This window comes from Oncorhynchus keta, chromosome 10 (assembly GCF_023373465.1).
Source record: "Oncorhynchus keta strain PuntledgeMale-10-30-2019 chromosome 10, Oket_V2, whole genome shotgun sequence".
Taxonomy (NCBI): domain Eukaryota; kingdom Metazoa; phylum Chordata; class Actinopteri; order Salmoniformes; family Salmonidae; genus Oncorhynchus; species Oncorhynchus keta.
In genome coordinates this window covers 54812251-54836155 of record NC_068430.1, presented here as the reverse complement: position 1 = coordinate 54836155, position 23905 = coordinate 54812251, and the positions used below count along the sequence as shown (strand labels likewise).

Genomic DNA, 23905 nt, shown 5'->3' with positions numbered 1-23905 from the left:
GCTACACTTACCTTGTATAGTACATATATGAGCAGGGCGAGCAGCAGCAGTCCAGCCAGTATGGCCAGAATGATAATCCACAGGGGTACAATGTACTGGCTCTCCGGCTTGTTCCACATCACTGGAGTCAGGACCTGCAACGCAATGATATGTTGTTACCGTGGTGGAGTGAGAGGTCACTTGGAACGTTTTTTAAAAAAGAATTGTGTGCACTTCTTCAAACGATATCCCAAATCATACAGACAGGACTGACCTAAACCATCAAAAACCTAAAAATGAACAGTTTAATAAATAAATTGCACTTGCCTTTGTGGATCCACTGGGTTTGAGTTTGGGAGCGATGGCATAGGGCATGTTCTTGACTCTGTACTGGGCAGAACACTCCAGCACATACTGCTTGTATGCCCTCTGTAGCATTTGTTCAAAGAAAAATAAATCATGAGACAATAGATCATATGAAATACTTAGCCAAATATTGCCAAAGTGTGTACAAAAAAAAAAAAACACCTTTCACTGTAAAAACGGACACTCTAAAAAATTGTTATATGCTTTACAAATGTACTACAAGGAGAGGGCAACATTGTACCACCGACTAGCAGAACCTACAGTGCCTTCACTTATGTAAATGAAATAGTTCTGTATTTAATTTTGAATCGATTTTTAACAACAACAAAAATCATTATGGGGTATTGCGTGTAGATGGGTGAGATAAAAAAAGTTTTTTTAACGATTTTATCCATTTTGAATTCAGTCTGTAACACAAAAAAACATATGGAATAAGTCAAGGAGTTTTTTTTTCCATTTAACTAGGCAAGTCAGTTAAGAACAAATTCTTATTTTCAATGACAGCCTAGGAACAGTGGGTTAACTGCCTGTTCAGGGGCAGAATGACAGATGCGTACCTTGTCAGCTCGGGGATTTGAACTTGCAACCTTTACAGTTATTAGTCCAATACTTTCTGAAGAAGCTTCATTCTTCATTTGAACTCCCAATAATAGCAGTAGTATTATAGTACTAATACTACATTAGGATTGTTAGTACCAAGTTAAATTACATTTGATCTACAGTCGTGGCCAAAAGTTTTGAAAATGACACAAATATTAATTTTCACAAAGTCTGCTGCCTCAGTTTGTATGATGGCAATTTGCATATACTCCAGAATGTTATGAAGAGTGATCAGATGAATTGCAATGTCCCTCTTTGCCATGCAAATGAACTGAATCACCAAAAAAAACATTTCCACTGCATTTCAGCCCTGCCACAAAAGGACCAGCTGACATCATGTCAGTGATTCTCTCGTTAACACAGGTGTGAGTGTTGACGAGGACAAGGCTGGAGATCACTCTGTCATGCTGACTGAGTTCAAATAACAGACTGGAAGCTTCAAAAGGAGGGTGGTGCTTGGAATTATTGTTCTTCCTCTGTCAGCCATGGTTACCTGCAAGGAAACACGTGCCGTCATCATTGCTATGCACAAAAAGGGCTTCACAGGCAAGGGTATTGCTGCCAGTAAGATTGCACCTAAATCAACCATTTATCGGATCATCAAGAACTTCAAGGAGAGCGGTGCAATTGTTGTGAAGAAGGCTTCAGGGTGCACAAGAAAGTCCAGCAAGTGCCAGAACCGTCTCCTAAAGTTGATTCAGCTGAGGGATCGGGGCACCACCAGTACAGAGCTTGCTCAGGAATGGCAGCAGGCAGGTGTGAGTGCATCTGCACGCACAGTGAGGCAAAGACTTTTGGAGGATGGCCTGGTGTCAAGAAGGGCAGCAAAGAAGCCACTTCTCTACAGGAAAAACATCAGGGACAGACTGATATTCTGCAAAAGGTACAGGGATTGGACTGCTGAGGACTGGGGTAAAGTCATTTTCTCTGATGAATCCTCATTCCGATTATTTGGGGCATCTGGAAAAAAGCTTGTCCGGAGAAGACAAGGTGAGCGCTACCATCAGTCCTGTGTCATGCCAACAGTAAAGCATCCTGAGACCATTCATGTGTGGCGTTGCTTCTCAGTCAAGGGAGCTCACAATTTTGAATTAAGAATGGTACCAACACATCCTCCGAGAGCAACTTCTCCCAACAATCCAGGAACAGTTTGGTGAAGAACAATGCCTTTTCCAGCATGATGTAGCACCTTGCCATAAGGCAAAAGTGATAACTAAGTGGCTCGGGGGAACAAAACATTGATATTTTGGGTCTATGGACAGGAAACTCCCCAGACCATAATCCCATTGAGAATTTGTGGTCAATCCTCAAATTCTGACTAACTCCATGCATTGATTATGCAAGAATGGGCTGTCATCAGTCAGGATGTGGCCAAGAAGTTAATTGACAGCATGCCAGGGCGGATTGCAGAGGTCTTCAAAAAGAAGGGTCAACACTGCAAATATTGACCCTTTGCATCAACTTCATGTAATTGTCAATAAAAGCCTTTGACACTTATGAAATCCTTGTAATTATACTTCAGTATTCCAAAAGTAACATCTGACAAAAATATCTAAAGACACTGAAGCAGCAAACATTGTGGAAATTAATATTTGTGTAATTCTCAGAACTTTTGTCCACGACTGTACATCACACAATATACATGTGCTATCCAAATTATTATTTCATATAAACAGTACTGCGTGGTATATGACAGTAGTACAAACTACAGTCACGCTCTCTCACCTCGATGAAGGTCTCAGCCCAGATGCGTGAGCGGACTGTCAGAATGACACTGTTTCCTCTCTCCAGTAACCCCACATGGCAGTGCAGCCTCCAGCACTCCACCGTAGAGCATGACTATGGAGGAAGGAAAACAGTAATCAATACAGACCACCAATGCATGACATTCAATCAGTCTCACACACAGTTATAGCTAACCATCTGTGATTATGAGCAGTAAGAGGCTATTGTGAACTTTTGCCTTTGGGGCAATCATTCAAGCCAACATTTTATGTCAACAATGAGAAACGAAACTTAGTGTATCTTCAAGTTCTCCATAAAGAGTGAATCCCTTTGCTTTTAATGAAAGGGGGTGATACTAGGTTGTAGTTTTGTGCCCTTTGTGAAAAGTGGGGAGCCATTGTTAATTTTGTTGTAAAACATTTTGTGGTCATTCATTTTTTTTGAGGTGAAAGAATACTGAATGACAGGGATGTTTGAATAATAATGAATACTGTTGGCATAACTGAATAATAATGGGTTTTAGAGCTTAAAGGAAAAAAACAAGAGAGCCGTTTTGATTTGACAGCTGTTTTGAGAAGTTTTGTTTTGAGAAGTTCATTTCACATACAACGACGCTATATAACTCATAAATACGAGCAGATCTTATTATGATAGATATCCTCATATGCCTTTAAAGAGAGAATACATTTCTTTCAGTTTGTCTTTTGTGGTATTAGCGAAGCCATTGATGGTTCTTAGTGTTTTGTCTGTGGTAATTCAGCTCATAAGGCTATCGTTAGGACATGAAAAACGAAAGCCTAAACTCAAAAAGAGACTGAATTACAATGAAAAACAACAAACAAAGTAATGAGAACAGACAATGACTTCAAGAGAGAAGAGGTTCGGCAGGCCAATAAACATGACTGCTGCACCAGCAGCGTTCGAGGCCAGTCTATTTAAGAAGCTAGTGAACTACAGGCCTCACATAAAGATACTCATTATTACCCCTTAACTCTCCAATCTCTGTGCTCCCAGACTACGTGCCAAGTGACTTCATTTAACAGCCGGTATCTGCTGTTTTACTGTTTTTAGAGTCAACAGACCTCAGCGGCCGTGTGTCACTGTTGACTCCACATGGGGTTAAGCATGTCGAGTCCCTAAACAAGATGAGTGAGGGGAGGGGGAGAGAAGAAAAGGGAGAGAAAATAAGGAAATATGATAGATAAATAAGTCATGAAGAAATGAGAGAAAAGAAAAGGTAAAAAGAGAGAAGATTGGGGCTGTTGAAGGAGAGAAAACATCTCCAGGAATCTTCATATGGGGATCAGATGAACAGCTCTCGAGAGGCACTACTGGCTGGCTTTATAATGCTGTAGGGACTGAGAGTGTGGTCAGTACTGTTAGGGGATGACTGTGTGAGTGCGTGCATGGTCATGTTTCCATTTGAAGAATTTGTAGCTACAATGAGTTTGGTAATTTATGGGTCTGGGCTGGTGGTTTCCTTTCAGCCATACATGGATTCACTCTCACAGTACAAGCCAACAACATCCCACTAACTCCACTTAGCCTCCCTTCCCCCTCTATAAGCTACTCCAAACATGAGAAGTGACTGTAGAAACCAAGTTGACCTGCGAACCCTTTTTTACCTATTAAAAGTACCACTAACAGGTCACGACACACACACACACACACACACACACACACACACACACACACACACACACACACACACACACACACACACACACACACACACACACACACACACACACACACACACACACACACACACACACACACACACACACACACACACACACACACGGCTGTCTCACCAAGTTGCTTTGTTTGGCCAGAGGATCCCTGTAGACCTCTCTCCTCTGGATGTGGTGTTCAGGGCTGACCGTCTGTGAGGAGGGAGGCTGTTCTGTTGTAGGAGGCTGGAGCTGGCAACACACACAGAATACTACACATGTACCGTTCCACTCATAGACACATAACACAAAACTCTCATATGGTCATTGTGACTCATACACTTGGGTAATATTGGACTACTGCATATCCTTTGTGTAAATACTGCAAATCGTTATGTGACACCACACAAAATAAATGACAATGTATTCGGGTTTGGTGTGAATGTATACAGTATCTGGGAGGAGTGTCTGTGGATGTATAATACCTAAGGAATACCTAGGATAGGATAAAGTAATCCTTCTCACCCCCTTAAAAGATTAGATGCACTATTGTAAAGTGGCTGTTCCACTGGATGTCATAAGGTGAATGCACCAATTTGTAAGTCGCTCTGGATAAGAGCGTCTGCTAAATGACTTAAATGTAATGTAAATGTAATGTATATTATGAGCAAACGTGTGCATCCATTATGAGCAAGTGTGTGCGTGTGTGTGTGTGTGCCTGCCTGCATGCATCTATGCATGTGTACATGTGTGCGTGGAAGTGTGTTCCTCACCTTGAGTTTCAGTGCATTGAGGGTGTAGTTGGAGCTGCAGTTGAGTGGTCCCTGAGTGATGATCTCCACAGGGTACAGAAGATCGTGACCCTGAGCTCTCAGAGGGCATCGCAGCTCCAGCACCGACTGACTGATCATACTGGGCCCGTTGTTCACCAACTAACACAGAGAGAGAGAGAGAGAGAGAGAGAGAGAGAGAGAGAGAGAGAGAGAGAGAGAGCGAGAGAGAACCCATGTCAGCATACTGTACCAGGAAGCTGAGATAAGCATTTGTTCAACCACCTAACCCTACAACTCCACTTGACCCCACTTAACAAAATAAAACAAAATCGACTCTAGCGGCACACGTTGAGTACCTCGTAGACATGCTGGATCTCAGACCCAATGTCCTGCTCCTCTTGGAGGCTGTGGCTCACCCTCCAGTTTGGGGGAGGGAAGAGGAGCTTGTCCGGACGAGAAACGCTTCAATCGAGAAAAGGAGAGAGAGAGAGAGTAACACCGTAGGACAAAGGACAAAATAGTAGAAAGATGCAGTAGACATACCCAACAGAACATGGTAATGAAACATTATTTCCAATGTAATTGGGGCTGTTGATGTCCAGTATATTGGTACCCAGTCACTTTGAGTGTAGCTAAACAGGGAATATGTTATTAGTATAGTGATGGAGACCACTAATTCATTTGTTTGTTCGTCCATCCATCCGTCCATCCATCCATCCATGCTGACTCACCCCTGTAGGATAACATCAGCTACCACAGCCACCTCAAGATCATAGAGCTCAACATCGCTCTGGGAGCTATTCTCATTTTTACTGAGTGGAGAGAGAACAGAGAATTAGTTTAGATTGTGCCAAAAAGATGGCTCATAGATGTTCATTGGACGTTCACTTAACTGTCGACAACATTTTAACTAACTATGCACTAACCCTAAGCTTAGCTCAAGTCAGGACACGGGAGTAAGTGTGGAAGTATTTCTGTGCTGAAGGTACAACTGTGACTTACCTGCGTATCTGGAGCTCAAACTGCACCGTATTGTAAGTGTCCTTCAGTCGGGGCACAGTGAAGCGGAGGCCTGCCCACAACTGTGAAGATCCACACAAAAGACACACGATCAACCACAAAGACACTAGAGATACACTGACCTCAGATCTCTCAGAAAGACAGTCCGTCATAAACACACACACAGTCATTAACAGGATCAGTCTGGGTCACACAACATCATTCGTAAAGACAGATAATTGTACAGACATACAGAAACCCACAATCAGAAGGACAGAAGTACCATATTGCTTCAGCAACATTGGAAGTTCCCTTCAAAACTATAAAGCTCCATTTGACTTTGAATTTAAGAAAAAGTTAGTCCATGATGGTCCACTTACACTTGTGCCAGACTTCATAGGGTTGCCCAGGTCACAGACCAGAGAGCGGGTCTGATTCTCTGCCTCGTAGCTACAGGTTAGCTGAGTCAGACTCTGCTTATGACATCCAAGCACAAACATGGAGAGAGAGACATAGACTTGACTTCACAGTATTTGCAAATTCTTTCTAACCATTTAAGTCATTACCATCGTTTTAGTCATCAAGCCATCGTTAGTATCAACATTACTGCATTGATATTACTTGAATTATGGTCATTGTCATGTGGATATTTATTATCTTAGCATTGCCATTTTTATTAGAAATATTAGCCGTAGCATCGTTTTGAGTTAGCATTTCCCCTAAGAGGGACAAGACAGATGGTTGCTCCCTCACCGCATTGTTGCGGGCTATACCACTGTAGTCAGCCTCTGGGGGAAGCACCATGTAAAGCTCTGCCTCGTAGGCCCCGCCCTCTCCCTCGTTCCTGGCATTGAAAGTCAGGGTCAGGGAGTTATCGTCACCCAGATACACCTCCGTCCTATCGCTAAGGAAACCACAAGAAAATACAACAACGTAAAACAAAGCAACAATAAACATGTCATCCCCCACGAATGATGCAGCGCCGCCCTTGGGCCAATCAGTGTAATTAATGTAAATGACAAATCTTTATGACAAGACGCATCATTCACCGAAGTTTCGTCAAAATTGGGCCAGTGGTGTCTGTGATATTGCATGTGACTAATGATTACTATAGCGCCCCCCTTAGGCCAATCAGTGTCATTTTTTAAATGCCAGATATTTATGGAAATACGCATCATTTGCCTAAGTTTCACTAAAATCAGGCCAGTGGTGTCTGAGATATCGTGTGGGTTAGCTAGACTCATATCCCTGAGCGTGTGTGCCAAATTTCATCACTCTGAGCCAAATAAATCAATAGATATAAACACATGCCTGTTAAAGCACTACCGTAAGGTCGATATGAATGTTCTTGCACATGTTGAGTTTTGACATTGTTTGCAAAATGTGTACCAAATTTTGCATTGAGAGACCTTTGTCCATAGATGCCACATATCAAGTTTCGTGCAGATCGGTCAATGTTTTTCATAAAATTCTAATTGGCAGAAAATCCATAATGGCGGACCTTATGGGGTCCCTGAGGCAAATTTGTTCCTTGTGAGGACAGGGATCTATGTAAAAAAAAAGTTGAACGAAAAGCAGAGGAGGTGATAACATCGCTACTCTATCACTGCAGACTACGAGAGAGGAGGAAAGGTTTAAGGTGGTGGGGGGAGAGGGAGTTGTACTGTAAGATAAACTGTATTTGATTCAAAGCTTTTAAGATATCTTCAGATACAGACAAACATTTACATGAAATACTGTATAATCAATTTGTAATTGTTTTTTATACGAGCAAAAAATATACGAGCAAAAAGTATTCAATTTAATTTGGAAGCCAGACAAATTAAACAGGCCTATTTATATAATGAATATGAATTCGGAGGGCAGAAATGATGAACTATTAAAGCCTCCCTAAAGGCTTCAGTCATACAAAAGTCATACTTAAATCCGAACTGGTTCTCAAGCAGATTAGTAAGAATGTCTCACCCCATGTTCAAGAATGGCCTTTTCCCCTTTATTCAGATTACAACCTCTCACTTTTGGTTATTTGAAAATGAAATTATCTCCAAAATATTGCTATTTTTAAAACCATAGAAAGTTGGTTGCAATTTCAGTTTAATCCACTAGATAAGACAGAACAAATATTACAACAAATATTATGGTTAAACTCAAAAATACAAATATAATTGATAAAAAAAGACTTCCTTGATCACGATGGTCACTCTGACAGAGCTCCAGAGTTCATCTGTGGAGATGGGAGAAACTTTCATAAGGACAACCATTTCTGCAGCACTCCACCAATCAGGCCTTTACGGTAGAGTGGCCAGACGGAAGCCATTCCTCAGTAAAAGGCACTTGACAGCCAGCTTGGAGTGTGCCTGAAGGCACCTACAGGACTCTCAGATCATGATAAAAAATATTCTCTGGTCTGATGAAACCAAGATTGAACTATTTGGCCTGAATGCTAAGCGTGATGTCTGGGAGAAACCTGGCACCATCCCTACGGTGAATCATGGTTGTGGCAGCATCCTGATGTGGGGGATGTTTTTCAGCGGCAGGGACTGGGAGACTAGTCAGGATCGAGGGAAAGATGAATGGAGCAATGACAAGAGAGATCCTTGATGAAAACCTGCTCCGGAGCGGGGTGAAGGTTCAACTTCCAACAGGACAACAACCCTGAGCACACAGCCAAGACAACACAGGAGTGGCTTCAGGACAAGTCTCTGAATGTCCTTGAGTGGCTCAGCCAGAGCCCGGACTTGAACCCGATCTAACATCTCTGAAGAGACCTGAAAATAGCTGTCCCTATCCAAACTAACAGAGCTTGAGTAGATCTGCAGAAAAGAAAGGGAGAAACTCTCCAAATACAGGTGTGCCAAGCTTGTAGCGTCATACCCAAGAAGACTCAAGGCTGTAATCGCTGTCAAAGGTGCTTCAACAAAGTACTGAGTAAAGGGTCTGAATACTTATGTAAATGTGATATTTCAGTTTTGTTATATTTTATACATTTGCAAAAAAACAAAAACTGTTCTTGCTTTGTCATTATGGGGTATTGTGTTGGTCAGGGGGGGAAACAATTGAATCCATTTTAGAATAAGGCTGTAACGTAACACAATTTGGAAAAAGTAAAGGGGTCTGAATACTTTCCAAATCTACTGTTGAATTCAACCCAGAGGATGTACTACACAAAGTACCAATAATAAAGGGCATTTATCTCTAAGATAGGCCTCAAGGTTGTGAACACAAAACAACCTCACGCATGGGAATTCTCGGGAAGTCCTAAAAAACAAGCTGTGTGTTACATTCCAATGGTGATAGGTCGTCGAAGCGGCATAGAGAAAGTATTGAATCATCAGCTTTTTTGACTGACTTGTTCTCGTGGAAACAGAAAACACACATTCCCCAATTCTCCAAGGGAAACTCTTAACTTGATTGTACTCTGCCGCTAATAAAAATCACATGGCAAAGTCCTGCAATACACTACTCAAGACAGTGCAAGAAAAGAGCTCGAGCTACTAGTTTGTGAATGGCCCCAGTTGTTCCATTCAGCCTATAGTGCAACATACCCTGCTGTTGTCCACACTCAAACAACAATGATTAACCATTAATAACCATGAGCAAGTAAAGAGTCGTGAGGATATGAGTTACTCTCCTTGGAATAAAAGTGCATTTCTTAAATCAAGGACAAATAAACATACATGTATATCAGTGGCCACCAAAGAGTCGATCACGATCACGACTGGTCGATCTCCAAGCCATTCCTAGTTGATCACCAAACATTTCTGTAAATCCCCCAACGATAAACACTTGCATTCCTATTATTATTTTATTTTTTCGCTGTTGGTGTTAGGTGCACTTGATTCAGCTACCCTAGCACTGGGAAGGCAAAGTGTTCCCATTATGAACCATTTCATGTGTTTGAAGGTAGAACTCAGCCTACCCGGCAGTCCCAGAGAGCAAATCAAGCGCACCTACAGGCCTGCTGCTGGCAATTCAGATGGCTCAGATCACCGTGTCTGCTCAGTTTCCTCGCACCATAGACTGTAAAAAGAACCCTCGAACGCACAGCAAAGTTGATAATGTGAGATTTAAAAACCTTTAAAACCATGACTTGAGAGAGACTCAATGAATCCCGCAAAGAATTGCTGTTTTTATGAGTTTGTTCATGTTTAAGTTATTCAACACTGTCAATACTTTGTTCAACGGTTTTATAAGTCATAAAATGCATATTTTCCCTACTTCCACTCACGCTACAACCAGCGCTGCAGCTGCAATTAATGAGTAAATCAAAGTGTTTCGATAAGCTATTATTTGTGGCTTTTTTAATATCGAGGAATATTTCACTTTCTCTGGTCATGGGAGAAACCACATGAATTTGTTGCATGAGGCAGAAATAATGCAGGGCGACGTAAGTTTCGCCATCAGCTGGAAGACTGTGTCCCCTTTTCTCAGCGGACGGAGGGAGAGAGGAGGGACGGTGAGACGTGTAAGAGGCAGCCTCAACGCTGCTCCCTCCCTCCCCTCAGACTGACCATCAGAAGGAGGCCATCACCAGTAACATTTTAAAAAGCAACCTTTTAACACAAAAATCCAACGATAGACCTCTCGACAGTCTGTATCCAATTGTTTCTTTCCTACTCTTCTTTCTTGGTTGCTACTGCTTTGAGAGGACATGACAGGTGAAAGCAATAGGCTGGAGACCTACAGAGGCCTTTCACCTATCGATAGGTCAAGAGGGAGAATACTAAGATAGACTATTCCGGAGTAATGCCTTGGTTTAAGGTAATGGAGAGGGGACTTCAGCTCACCCATAAACAGCCAGTTTGAGGTCAGGGACACAGATGTTGTCCTCACCACAGTCCAGCTGAATCTGGGCCTGCAGAACAGAAGTGTGGAGAGAGAGAGAGAGAGAGAGAGATGTTAATGGGAGAGGGAGGGAGATATTTTGATTTTGAGAAAAACTTTATCGTTCCCAATTCAGTTAGCTCCTCATCTTAGAACGCAAAAAAAACCGCACTTCTACTGAAAGAGAGAGAGATATTTAGAGAGATCAAGAGAGTTCTGTAATACCAAGAAAGACATAAATACAACTCACTAAGATTTTCAGCATATTACGTACTACCAGTATATTTTCTTAAGACTGCAAAAACAGCATGCAGTTCTATGACAATTTACATTGGTTTTGGAACAGCCGCTGGTAAATGTACCACGGCAATAAAGGCTTATGAAGACGAGAGCCTTAAATGAGAGAATGGGGGGGAAAGGTCGCGGAGTGAGAAGTAAGGGAATAAGGGGAGGGCGGAAAAAGAGAAAGCAAGTGAGGGGTGAAGGAATGAACGGAAACAGTGTTTCGTTTTGGCGGAATGAGGAGAGCAATGGTGTTCGAGAAAGGTAGACAGACCCCAATGTGAAGAAAGGAGGGATTGGGAGAAAATAAAAACAAAAACGGGCTGCTTAGTGAGGCAATTTGTCACTGAAGTGTAAAGACATAAAATATAAATTGAATATGATTCGATGAGACCGCATTCCCCTTCACTCTCTTCCGCCTCTCTGCTTCTCCAACATTGCTCTTGCTCTGTGTACTGTGAACCCATTGTGACGATACTACCCCATCCCGGCAGCAGCACGTGGAAAACATTAGACCCAAAAAAGAATTCTAAAAGAGTGGCTCATTTAAAGTCCTCCGTGTTATCGTTCACTAAAGTCCATGTGGTGATCGGTCAGTCAGCACAAGATCACAAGACGGAGGAGTGCACGGGGACTAGTAATGTTCACACAGGAACACCAAGGGTTGCCCTTCTCTGCTTATCCCCCTCCACCCCCCACTTACTCACTGTCATGTTCTTTCAGCCCTCCATCTCCGTGGGACAAAAAGGGCGGTACAAACGTTACTGTTGAGAAGTGCAAGAGAAAGAGGTAGAGAGTGCAAACATATTTCTGTGTAATAACGTAAGCGTGGAAAGTCTGAGCTATTCCCAAACGCTGTTCTTGCTAAGTTGTATTGGTTTCTCTGCCAATAAGTGAGAGGCTCTGAGCACACACATACTTTTACACAGACACACACACACACGCATGTGCACACACTTATACTCACACACACATATATAAACGCATGCACATGCTCCAAGCCTGGCTCGTCTGGCTCGCAACATGGCAGAGACCAAAGGCTACATATATAAACAAACCACAACCAGATGGTTAGCCTCAGTGCCCCACCCAGAAAGAGCTGTCAGTTCTCCCTCTGTTTTTTTCGCATAGCCGTGACTCAACCCACCACCCCTACCCCTGACGATTCTATTCTCAATTCGGAAAAGCAACCACCATAGAATTGGAAAGAGGGCCCACCATGTTCTTTGCCATTATCGCATATGTGACAGCATGGGTAGTGCCATTGAAAGCTTTCATCTTAAGTAAAGCAAAAAAAAAGGCATTGTAGCAAGTGTGCCGTCTATCCAACTCTATGGCTGCCACATATTGTAATTCCGTACTTTGTGTATCAGGACTAACCCCCAACCTTTAGACATATGGGGACCAGCACTACTGAAGGGTCGTCCATATTTCAACTTGCTACTTATGCCTTTCTACTTCAACAAGTCTTTATGACGCAAAATGTAGATGTAGATATTGGGGGATTTAGATATGGTGCACATGTGTGTTCGTGGTGAAGTCTGATAGTTTTGGACTACATTGTCCATAGTGCACCTATGTTCATAACCTCTATACGTTGAGTGGACTGGAGACGTTGTGTTGGCGTTTGCTAAGTCAAACGACACCGCTGGTTCTGCTCACACTGCCCTACCCTGTGCTCTGACCTCTTTCTCCCCTCTCTCTCCAGATGAAATCTCGCGTCTTGTGACGGCCGGCCGCCCAACAACCTGCCCGCTTGACCCTATCCCCTCCTCTCTTCTCCAGACCATTTCCGGAGACCTTCTCCCTTACCTCACCTCGCTCATCAACTCATCCCTGACTGCTGGCTACGTCCCTTCCGTCTTCAAGAGAGCGAGAGTTGCACCCCTTCTGAAAAAACCTACACTCGATCCCTCCGATGTCAACAACTACAGACCAGTATCCCTTCTTTCTTTACTCTCCAAAACTCTTGAACGTGCCGTCCTTGGCCAGCTCTCCCGCTATCTCTCTCAGAATGACCTTCTTGATCCAAATCAGTCAGGTTTCAAGACTAGTCATTCAACTGAGATTGCTCTTCTCTGTATCACGGAGGCGCTCCGCACTGCTAAAGCTAACTCTCTCTCCTCTGCTCTCATCCTTCTAGACCTATCGGCTGCCTTCGATACTGTGAACCATCAGATCCTCCTCTCCACCCTCTCCGAGTTGGGCATCTCCGGCGCGGCCCACGCTTGATTGCGTACTACCTGACAGGTCGCTCCTACCAGGTGGCGTGGCGAGAATCTGTCTCCTCACCACGCGCTCTCACCACTGGTGTCCCCCAGGGCTCTGTTCTAGGCCCTCTCCTATTCTCGCTATACACCAAGTCACTTGGCTCTGTCATAACCTCACATGGTCTCTCCTATCATTGCTATGCAGACGACAGACAATTAATCTTCTCCTTTCCCCCTTCTGATGACCAGGTGGCGAATCGCATCTCTGCATGTCTGGCAGACATATCAGTGTGGATGACGAATCACCACCTCAAGCTGAACCTCGGCAAGACGGAGCTGCTCTTCCTCCCGGGAAGGACTGCCCGTTCCATGATCTCGCCATCACGGTTGACAACTCCATTGTGTCCTCCTCCCAGAGCGCTAAGAACCTTGGCGTGATCCTGGACAACACCCTGTCGTTCTCAACTAACATCAAGGCGGTGGCCCGTTCCTGTAGGTTCATGCTCTACAACATCCGCAGAGTACGACCCTGCCTCACACAGGAAGCGGCGCAGGTCCTAATCCAGGCACTTGTCATCTCCCGTCTGGATTACTGCAACTCGCTGTTGGCTGGGCTCCCTGCCTGTGCCATTAAACCCCTACAACTCATCCAGAACGCCGCAGCCCGTCTGGTGTTCAACCTTCCCAAGTTCTCTCACGTCACCCCGCTCCTCCGCTCTCTCCACTGGCTTCCAGTTGAAGCTCGCATCCGCTACAAGACCATGGTGTTTGCCTACGGAGCTGTGAGGGGAACAGCACCTCAGTACCTCCAGGCTCTGATCAGGCCCTACACCCAAACAAGGGCACTGCGTTCATCCACCTCTGGCCTGCTCGCCTCCCTACCACTGAGGAAGTACAGTTCCCGCTCAGCCCAGTCAAAACTGTTCGCTGCTCTGGCCCCCCAATGGTGGAACAAACTCCCTCACGACGCCAGGACAGCGGAGTCAATCACCACCTTCCGGAGACACCTGAAACCCCACCTCTTTAAGGAATACCTAGGATAGGATAAAGTAATCCTTCTCACCCCCCTTAAAAGATTTAGATGCACTATTGTAAAGTGGCTGTTCCACTGGATGTCATAAGGTGAATGCACCAATTTGTAAGTCGCTCTGGATAAGAGCGTCTGCTAAATTACTTAAATGTAAATGTAATGTAATGTAAATGTTTCAGTAGTGGTAGTGTCATGTACATACCAGCTATGAACTGTAAGTTATGGGGTCTGGTAAATATGATGATATTCTGGAAGTACACGCTCTCTGCTCTATAAGGTGTGATGTCTGGCAAGGTTGGGGTAAATATTCCAGTTCAATTCAGTCAATTCAGGAAATAAGCAGAAATTATGAAATATTTTCTAATTGAATAGCGTAGTTAATACATACCTTCTGCTCTATAAGGTGTGTTGTCTGGTATTTTAGAATGGGTCTCAGGCCATGGAGATCCAGAGAAGCGAGAGGGTCCAGGCTAAAGTTGAGTGTGACGTAAATGGGGGAAAGTTTATCCCTAAACTCCCCTTCACTCTGTAACACACATGGGGGAAGAAGGGCAACGGCATCAGCATCACACTCAAGAGGAAGTGAATCGGTGTCACACAGTTAAACACACTTCATGATGTGTTTAACTGTTCCTTTACTTATTGTCAACTAACTGGTCAAGATAAGACACCGTGTGCCTCGTTAAATGTACAGCGTAAAGGGAAAATGTTCACTTTCAGTCATATTGAAACTATAATGAAAAAAATATTAACTGTTAAATGTCAAATTAAATGTTTCAATTTACTGGTCTTTGAAGGCTGGATTCGAAATAACTAGCCAACATTTCCCCACAAACTTTAAGTCCACCTTGAGAGGAGTATTTATAAATGGGCAATTTTTCCAACGCGTCTTTGAACATTCCTGTACCACTTTACCTAAAGCCTGCAGGTTTAATGCTTTATACGTCCAAGTTAAGCACGTCCAAGTCTTTCAAATGCCTTATAGCAAGTCTTTTCATATGTCTCCCAACATTTCTTTGAGTGTTTGAAGTGACTAACTCGCAGGTAGATGCGGGTGTCGTGACACGTTCGTCCTCCATTGGCCATGGTGATGGTCTTCCGTAGGCTGGGCTGTTGGCTATCCAGGAACAGAGTTCTCCTCACTGACGACTCCTTCTGGGTCTGCTTCAGATGGTCCAACTGTACCTCCACCACAAAACCTGCACCACACACACATGGTGGGTTACATACACGTGCACACACACACACACACACACACACGATAGAACACAGAACTATACTCACAAAAACAAACCCATTGAAACACACATGCATGTAATGTAATTACATAGTCAGCTATTGTGGATACACTAACACAATACACACAATTACAAATACCCATTCCCAAGTGCAGACACACACACACACACACACACACACACACACACACACACACACACACACACACACACACACACACACACACACACACACACACACACACACTCCCACATACTCAAAAATAAACACACACACACACACTCACAAAACTTGCAAAGTTTCCCCTGTACTTACTTGATTGTCCTTTTATCTTAATCTTAACTGCTAAATTGACCACACTGAGTTCAGGCATATTTGTGGCCACACAAGGGAAGGTAATGGGGAACAGCTGTGTCGGGGTCTTTCAAAATGAAAACACTGGGCTCACCTAGATCAGCAGGGAGGTGCTTCCCATTGGCCGAGAGGCAGAAACTGAGGTTGACACTGGAGAGGGTGAAGACAGAGAAGAAATAGTGAGGGGGAGTATTTCAGAATACGGTATATCCAATAGATCCATATAGATACATATGGTGATAATATACAATACTACTGTATTTTGAATGATGCATTCCATGTTAAAAAAAAATGCTACCTTTGAATAGATACCCTGTAATGGAAATCTATTAATCTTGTATTCAAGTTTGAACATATGATCAAGTAATAGGACTGGCCACCCCTCAGAGCCTGGTGCTTCTCTAGGTTTCTTCCTCGGTTCCTGCCTTTCTAGGGAGTTTTTCCTAGCCACCGTGCTTCTACATCTGCATTGCTTGCTGTTTGGGGTTTTAGGCTGGGTTTCTATCCAGCACTTTGTGACATCTGCTGATGTAAAAATGTCTTTAAAAATCTATTTGATTTTGTAAGACATCTCTGAGAATTTTCATTTTATTGGTACATTGAATTTAAATGCATTCAATCTTCGCACAGAATTGAAGCCCAATTCAACCTCTCGCCTTTAATAGAAATTACCCAAACTTTACAAGCAGAGGCAGAGAGTGTGTGTGTTTCATATGAGAGGTGTGCATGCACATACTACATCTATATGCTCCACTGTAAATCTGTGTGTGTGTTTCATATGAGAGGTGTGCATGCACATACTACATCTATATGCTCCACTGTAAATCTGTGCGTGTGTGTTTGAGTGTGTGTGGCCAACGGTCATCTGCCTGCGCACGTGTGAATGTGCGTGTGTGGGTGTGTCACCTCATGCATTCTGTGTCTTAGGCTGGTGTGCCAAATAATATGTCATTCAAAGAGAATGCCAACCCTCTCCACCCTTTCCTCTGTCCACAGCACCCCACCTCTACTCCTCCCTCTGCCGCTGCCTCCCCAAGTCTCCCAGCAACATAAACGGTAATCAAGACACAAACAAAAGCGACTTGTTCCGTACTAAAGGCAGATACCAAGATGCCAGCCACGAGTCATAACTTTCTCTGAAGAGTCTAAAAATAATTCTTGTTTTACTTTAATTTATGGAAGGAATTTTTGTGAGACTAAAAGTAAGAAACTGTTCCCTTGGCTTGGGCTCAGAATATAGACTTTAAACCCTCACACTGGACCGGAGACTGGAAAAGCTTGTCAAACATGGTGTCATTTGACATTCTCAAGTGGTGAATACCGGACGTTTTGTCCATTGACATGGTTTAAGAGTGGAAAATGTACTACATAATATGTCTAGCGCTTGAATTTATATCGTTGCTGAAGATAGTTTCCCTCCTATCAAGGTTGGTCTGTATGAGGCTATAGTAATATCCTAGTCAATAATAGTGGTGGTGTCCGGGAAGTACAATTGACATGTTACTGATAGCGTGATTTTTTGTTGTTGCTGTACAAGGGCACTCTCAAAATGAAGTGTTACCGGCTAAGCTTAACTTCACAAAGATCTTAACCCATGGAATATCAGCAGTGTTTCAACCAATCAGATCTATTTGAAAAGGGAAAAGTATGTACAAATGTGTTATCTTAATTTGATCAATCTGTCGTCACACAGAATCTTCCTGCGCAGCAGGAAATACAAATTGTAGTGTATTCAAGGTTTTAAAAGGCTTCTAAAGGGTGTAATATACACTTCAACATGTCATACTTTATTTGCCCTATTTAAAAATGTATCAAACCCTACAAAAATGTCCATTAATTATAATCCACATAATAATTTACATTTCCCATTGCTGTAGGATTATTTTCCTGCTGTGAGAAGCAGGGTCAAATTAAGACTGCACATCTGTATCAACATACCAGGACACAGAGATTGTCTCATTCCCATTGGACACCGTACAACTCTTCTCCTCTGGATTGATCATGGTAGGTTGCAGCATAAGAGAGGCATTGGCATTGACAATAGGCCGCGCCCTGATAGAAGAATAGCAACCAATTGGAAGACGTGATATGATTGATTACCTTAAACAAAAGCTTTGATTCCAATATAAAAATAATTGTGTAATTCAAAATTACACAAAGGTCACATATAAAACAATTATTTGAGATGAAGGTACATGCTTAATTAAAAGACAAATACAAAAATGGGGTGTAATTGGTCAGCTAGCTAATTTGCATGTACAATGAGCCAATAATGTTCTGGTGAGAGGATATACCTGTACAGAACAGCCTTGTCAACCCCAAAAGCACCTACGATGAGATCTGTACAAAGATGACCCCAAGATTAACACTAATTCAAGAACAATGTGATGCCTTATGAAACAGCAAAAGGCAAAATAATTTAAAACAAAATTGGCAAATTGGACTAAACCACTTTCTCTTTTACCTGGGTAGCCATTATGATCCAGATCTTTATTTCCACGGAGGGCGTAGCCAAAACTGGCGGGGAAGGTGCCAGAGGCCCATTGGCCAGCTAGAGTCTGAGTGGGCATGTCCATCAGTCCACTGGCATGTCCATTATAGATGAGGACCAATCCCTGTTGGTCGTCTCCTCCAAAGGGACAGCCGATGGCAATATCTACGTTAATCAACAGAGTTATGACACATTACATTACATTACATTTAAGTCATTTAGCAGACGCTCTTATCCAGAGCGACTTACAAATTCAGGATAATGGTTTATCCCCACTCCCTCCGCCCTGATTTTAGTTATGTTCTTGCATGAACGATTGAAATGTATCACATATTCTTATGTGCGGCCTTTAGGCATCAAATGGAGAAAACTAAGGAAAGGTACTACCTGAACTTGTCCAATATCAAATCCACATTTTCGTTTTTTCCATTGCAAAATGTTTTGCTACAGTGTTCATTAATGAACATGACCCAAGCTTTTCCAGAGTTCTCACCGTTGAAGCCATCCTGGTTGAGGTCTCCCAGTGGGGCCAGCGAGCTGCCAAACCTCCCGAAGGCCTGGGTCCCCCCCAGGTGGGGCAGCCTGGGTTCAAACAGCAAGGGTCGCCGCTGCAGGTACACATAGACACGGCCCACCTCCTCCCAACGCAGTCCGTCGGAACCCCTCTGCATGAACATGGGAGCTCCCACCACAAGGTCTTCCATCCTGGGGAAGAGAGAGGAGAGAGGAAGAGATAATGTGTGCTCATTCAGTCAGCTGTTCATAAAAATATATATAGCGTCGTCCGGGTTTGGCCAGGGTAGGCCATCATTGTAAATAAGAATTTGATCTTAACTGACTTGCCTAGGTAAATAAAGGTACAATTAAAAAATATATATATATATTTTACGGTTATGAAGGTTATTTTATTGTCACGACGGTCTTCATCCAAAACCGTCGGTAACACGGTTATATGGTCATTGTGACAGCCCTAGAGAGGAGAGATAAATAACTCCAGATAGTTGAACTTTACTTCTCCTGATTTACAATGGACTAGTACTTTAGGTCAAATCAAGGCCTCTAAAGTTGAGCTAGCGTGCATTAGTGTAGTAAGTGTGATGTCCTGAGTTTCCTGACTATGAGTCTAATATGATAGGGGAAGCGGAATTGGCCAATAGAGAACCTTGAAAGCAGGAGAAAGGAAGTGTAGGAGTAGCTACTGTATGTTCAAGGAATTTTCATGACACACGACAGAGGGAAATTCATGACCATGGGATCTTCTGAAATACTGTATTTCACCTCCTTGCTCTCCATCTCTCTCTCTCTCTCTCCCTTGTTAGCATACATTGTCTGTCCAAGTCTGTCTGTCCAAATCTTGCCTTACCTGCCTTCTTTTTGCACACTTTGTCTTTCTCTCTTTATCGCTCGCCCTATTTTTCTTTCTCTCTCTTTCCCTCTTTCCATCGCTCCCTCCTTCTCTCCACGCTAGCTCACTCACCCGTCGTTGTTGATGTCCGTGGCTGCCACTGCGTAGCCGAAATAGGACCCCATCTGGAAGACATTAAAACAGACAGAGTTAGCGTGTAATCACACCGGGGGGCATAGTCTCTCTCTCTCTCTCTCTCTCTCTCTCTCTCTCATATCCCCTCGCCCTGGAAGCCTTCCTCTTCAATCAGGCCCCCCAAATCCATCCCCCTCTTCCCTCTGTTTTCTCTAAGCTCAGTGCCAGAGCTTCTGTACATTACATGAGAGGTAGAAGGAGGTAGGCATTCGGAGGAGGTGGGGGACTCAAGCTGCTATAGGCATCTCAGAGAGAGAGGGAGGATCGGTCACTCAGTGTCGTTATCTTTGACGATTCTATATTATGCCATAAATTATGTACTATTGTCAAGAGTTTTATATCACAGCTATTATCCCCTGGTGAATGACTTCACCAGACTAATCGACAATGTACAGTATGGTGGTCCTTCTATAAATCTGAGAGGTAGTGACGTTTAGAGCTACTGTAGTGTAGCTACCGTAACCCAACACATAGCGACCTCGTCCAAAGTTTTGGATCTCTTGGCGTAATCGGCTAAGGTGTTGGGTTGACAGTCCCTGGACCTGGGTTGGAGTCCCGGTCTGAGCTACCCCCCGAATTTGCAGCAGTATACTCGAACCAGCATGATCAATTTCATGGTATGGCTACTTGTATAGAGACATGTAAATGTATGACTCGGAGACATTGTTTATACAGCTTTGTTTACACAGCTGAGTCCGACGGTGCAGTCCAAAGCACTCATGTGGAGACTAGTCAACCTAAAGAGACCGTCAAATCAAATCCAGCCAGGAGTTTTATTTCAGATCGTTCTCACAATGCAATAAGCAGTTAGCAGTCCGTTAGCAGCTTACACAGAACGTATACATACAAAGCACACATATGCATGTACAATAGTAGCTGTCTTGTTCATCAGCCATGGAGAATTTAGAAGACTACAGGAGTAACATGCAATAACACATGTCACATATTCAAAACAATCCAGCAATTTAGCCAATGAGGAATCCAAACCCTTGGATGGTGGGTTGGCATAAACAAGCTCCCCACCCCCTTATTTTGCAACACAAAATCCTGAGTCAACATGTAGATGTAACACTGTGTGTGTGTGTGTGTGTGTGTGTGTGTGTGTGTGTGTGTGTGTGTGTGTGTGTGTGTGTGTGTGTGTGTGTGTGTGTGTGTGTGTGTGTGTGTGTGTGTGTGTGTGTGTGTGTGTGTGTGTGTGTGTGTGTGTGTGTGTGTGTGTGTGTGTGTGTGTGTAACTATACTTGTGGAGACCAGTAAACAAACCAAAATTTGACCAACTGGAAACATTTTGTTGATCCCCACATGGTCAAATGGTATTTCTAGGGGGTTAAGTTTAGAATTATGTTTAGGTTTAAGATTAGAAGCTAGGGTTAGTTTTAAGGTTAGGAGCTAGGGTTAGGGTTAAGGTTAGGTTTTGGGGTTAAGGTTAGAGTTAGGGTTTGGGTTTGGGGAAAATAGGATATTGAATGGGACTGAATTTTGTGTCTCCACAAGGTTAGTACAAGATGTACATGTGTGTGTGTGTGTACTTGGGTGTATGTGTGTCTACGTGTGTATGTGATTGCGTGATTCACAAGGTATGGAACACATAGGGCTTTGTGGGCTCACCTCTGACCCAGGGATAAAGCATTATCTCCTGGGGGCAAATTCCTTCAGCCCCCCTATATATACCCACATATGAAAATAGAGGCGCCAAAAGTCCAGTACAGCCTAGCCCCCTTGCTGTTAAGCAGATTTGCACCAACCTGTTCTCCGGTTAGGTTCAGCATAGATTTCAGGTCTGTTCCATTGAGTATGGACACCTGCATTGAGAGAGTTTCGAAAAAACCTTCAGTTATCAACCATGATTGTAGGAGAAATGAAAATTACATGAAAATGAATGAAAAAGACATGCAATAATACTGTTGGTTGTAACTAGGGCTGTGGCGGTCATTCAATTTTGGCAGCCGGTGATTGTAAGCAAATAACTGCCGATCTCACTGTAATTTACCTTTAATTAACATAAACACATTTAGCATCTCCTGGCTTCCACGCACAGCCTACAAGCCACTGATGCAGACCTTTGAAACATCTACATTTTAAAAAGTCTAATAAATCCATATAATGTAGCCTACACCTTCATAATAAATCCATTATTTATTTGAGACAGGTCTAAAGAAACATGATATGAAAAAAATGTAGTCTATTTCATAAGAACAGAATAGCATACTCTGCATTGTCCATATTTTAGGCGCTGATCTGACTATGCCATATGGCTGTGGGCTACACTAGTTCATTTAGTAGACAAGATTTGCTTAGAATTCCGTGGAATTATTTTATAGTATGAAGAATATAGCTGAATAAAATAGAAAGGATCTTTTCTAGAAATTATTTAAGGGAGTGCTTACATGCGGCTATTCTGTGTTGAGCGGTTAACAAAGAAACACGTACTCCTATATGCTAATTTAGAGTTATTTATGTAACTTTAGTTGTGATACCAATATTGGGCTCTATGTTAAGATTTTAATACATTCTAAGGCTGCATGATGGGACTCAAATGATGATTTGAAAAAAGTTGCATGAAAGGCATGAGCTCTGCTTTGTTTTTTTTGCACAGGCTGTACACACTTGATAATGCACTTGATAATGCTTCAAATTTTCCGGCTGCATCCCCTTTGTGAGGCCATAATCCCCCTAAAAAAAGATATGCCTTTTGAGGTCAGTGGCCGTTATGCCCTTGGGCTGAATATAATAATTATAATTCCCTTCTCCCCACTGCGTGCCGAAGCACCTCTCACTCACATGGCTCTCAATCAAGTGATCGGGTCTTTCTCACAGGCTACAAGTGAAGACAGACACATCTGGGACTCAACTGAGGCTCATATTGAAGATATTGGAAGAACTGTCCACATTTACTATTTGTCAGCCAACAAGATGAGTAGGCCTAACGAAGAGCAAAAGCACTAGCCTATGTACATAGTACAAAAGTTTACCTTTTCCATTCTGTGCGAGAAATACATATTCCAAGCATAGTCCAGGACAGTTGTGGGATGACATACATCCCAAATTAATACAATGACTAGCATAAAAAAAACTGTTTTAAGCAATGCGCCTGATGCAACAGGTTAAAACGTTTAGCTTAAAATGTTGATAAACTATTAGGCTATTTCTTCACATTATATGTGCAGCAATGCGCACACGGCAGTAGGCTTGCTATAAGCGCGAATGTTCCATTAGCAGAAAAATACCATTCTCAAAAGTGACCACAAATTTGATGCATTTTGATGGTAAGAATGATCTTCCCCAAACTTGAAACTCACGTGCTGCAATGTATGTATGCCAGTTCGGCTCTACAACCATTGTAAAGCGGATTAATGTGCTTCATTTTAAGAAGTTATTTGGCCACTTTAGTCGTGATACAAACCTTATCAAAACATATAGGGCTATGGGCTAGGCGACATGAGGTGTGGGACTATGATTTGAAAAAGTTGGGGAAAAAGCATACACTGTTTCCTTTATGCTCGGCATCATAAGTGATAATATATCATTCACAAGAGATAGGCTAATATTGTCACCCATCACACTATTCTTGATTTAATCGCGTCTTTACATATTTTAAATAATATAAGTGGGAAATTTGTTTTGATTTAGAATGGACCATTATCATGCACCTATCTCGAAATAGGGGCAGGGGAAAAAAGACATGTCATCTATGCACTTAAATAGCAAATGGAAGACGCTTTTCTCCGTGGTTTATTTTCATGCCAGCCAGGTAGGCTATACTACTGTTTTAAAAAGAAGCAATGTGCTTAATATTAGGTAGGTTGAGAAATAAGTATAG

General features: G+C 42.8%; 2 protein-coding genes across 2 annotated transcripts in view; one reads left to right on the top strand and one right to left on the bottom strand.

Moving 5' to 3' along the window:
* The window catches only part of LOC118388983 (histone deacetylase 7-like), a 266283-nt gene that overhangs the window by 140972 nt on the left and 101406 nt on the right, over window positions 1–23905 (top strand). The gene's annotated exons all lie outside the window — the stretch shown is intronic.
* LOC118388979 (integrin alpha-5-like) overlaps window positions 1–23905 on the bottom strand; it is a 58581-nt gene that overhangs the window by 5499 nt on the left and 29177 nt on the right. The window contains exons 10-29 of the mRNA XM_035778627.2: window positions 21831–21887; window positions 20023–20075; window positions 19039–19250; window positions 18519–18710; window positions 18349–18394; window positions 17993–18106; window positions 16149–16204; window positions 15500–15660; window positions 14850–14987; window positions 10903–10970; window positions 6869–7019; window positions 6496–6588; window positions 6119–6198; window positions 5848–5928; window positions 5473–5578; window positions 5117–5275; window positions 4485–4595; window positions 2671–2784; window positions 307–408; window positions 12–134 (exon numbers count right to left, since the gene is read on the bottom strand). Of these exons, the coding sequence (XP_035634520.2) occupies window positions 12–134; window positions 307–408; window positions 2671–2784; window positions 4485–4595; window positions 5117–5275; window positions 5473–5578; window positions 5848–5928; window positions 6119–6198; window positions 6496–6588; window positions 6869–7019; window positions 10903–10970; window positions 14850–14987; window positions 15500–15660; window positions 16149–16204; window positions 17993–18106; window positions 18349–18394; window positions 18519–18710; window positions 19039–19250; window positions 20023–20075; window positions 21831–21887 (2217 nt within the window). The remainder of the gene's footprint in view (window positions 1–11; window positions 135–306; window positions 409–2670; window positions 2785–4484; window positions 4596–5116; window positions 5276–5472; window positions 5579–5847; window positions 5929–6118; window positions 6199–6495; window positions 6589–6868; window positions 7020–10902; window positions 10971–14849; window positions 14988–15499; window positions 15661–16148; window positions 16205–17992; window positions 18107–18348; window positions 18395–18518; window positions 18711–19038; window positions 19251–20022; window positions 20076–21830; window positions 21888–23905) is intronic.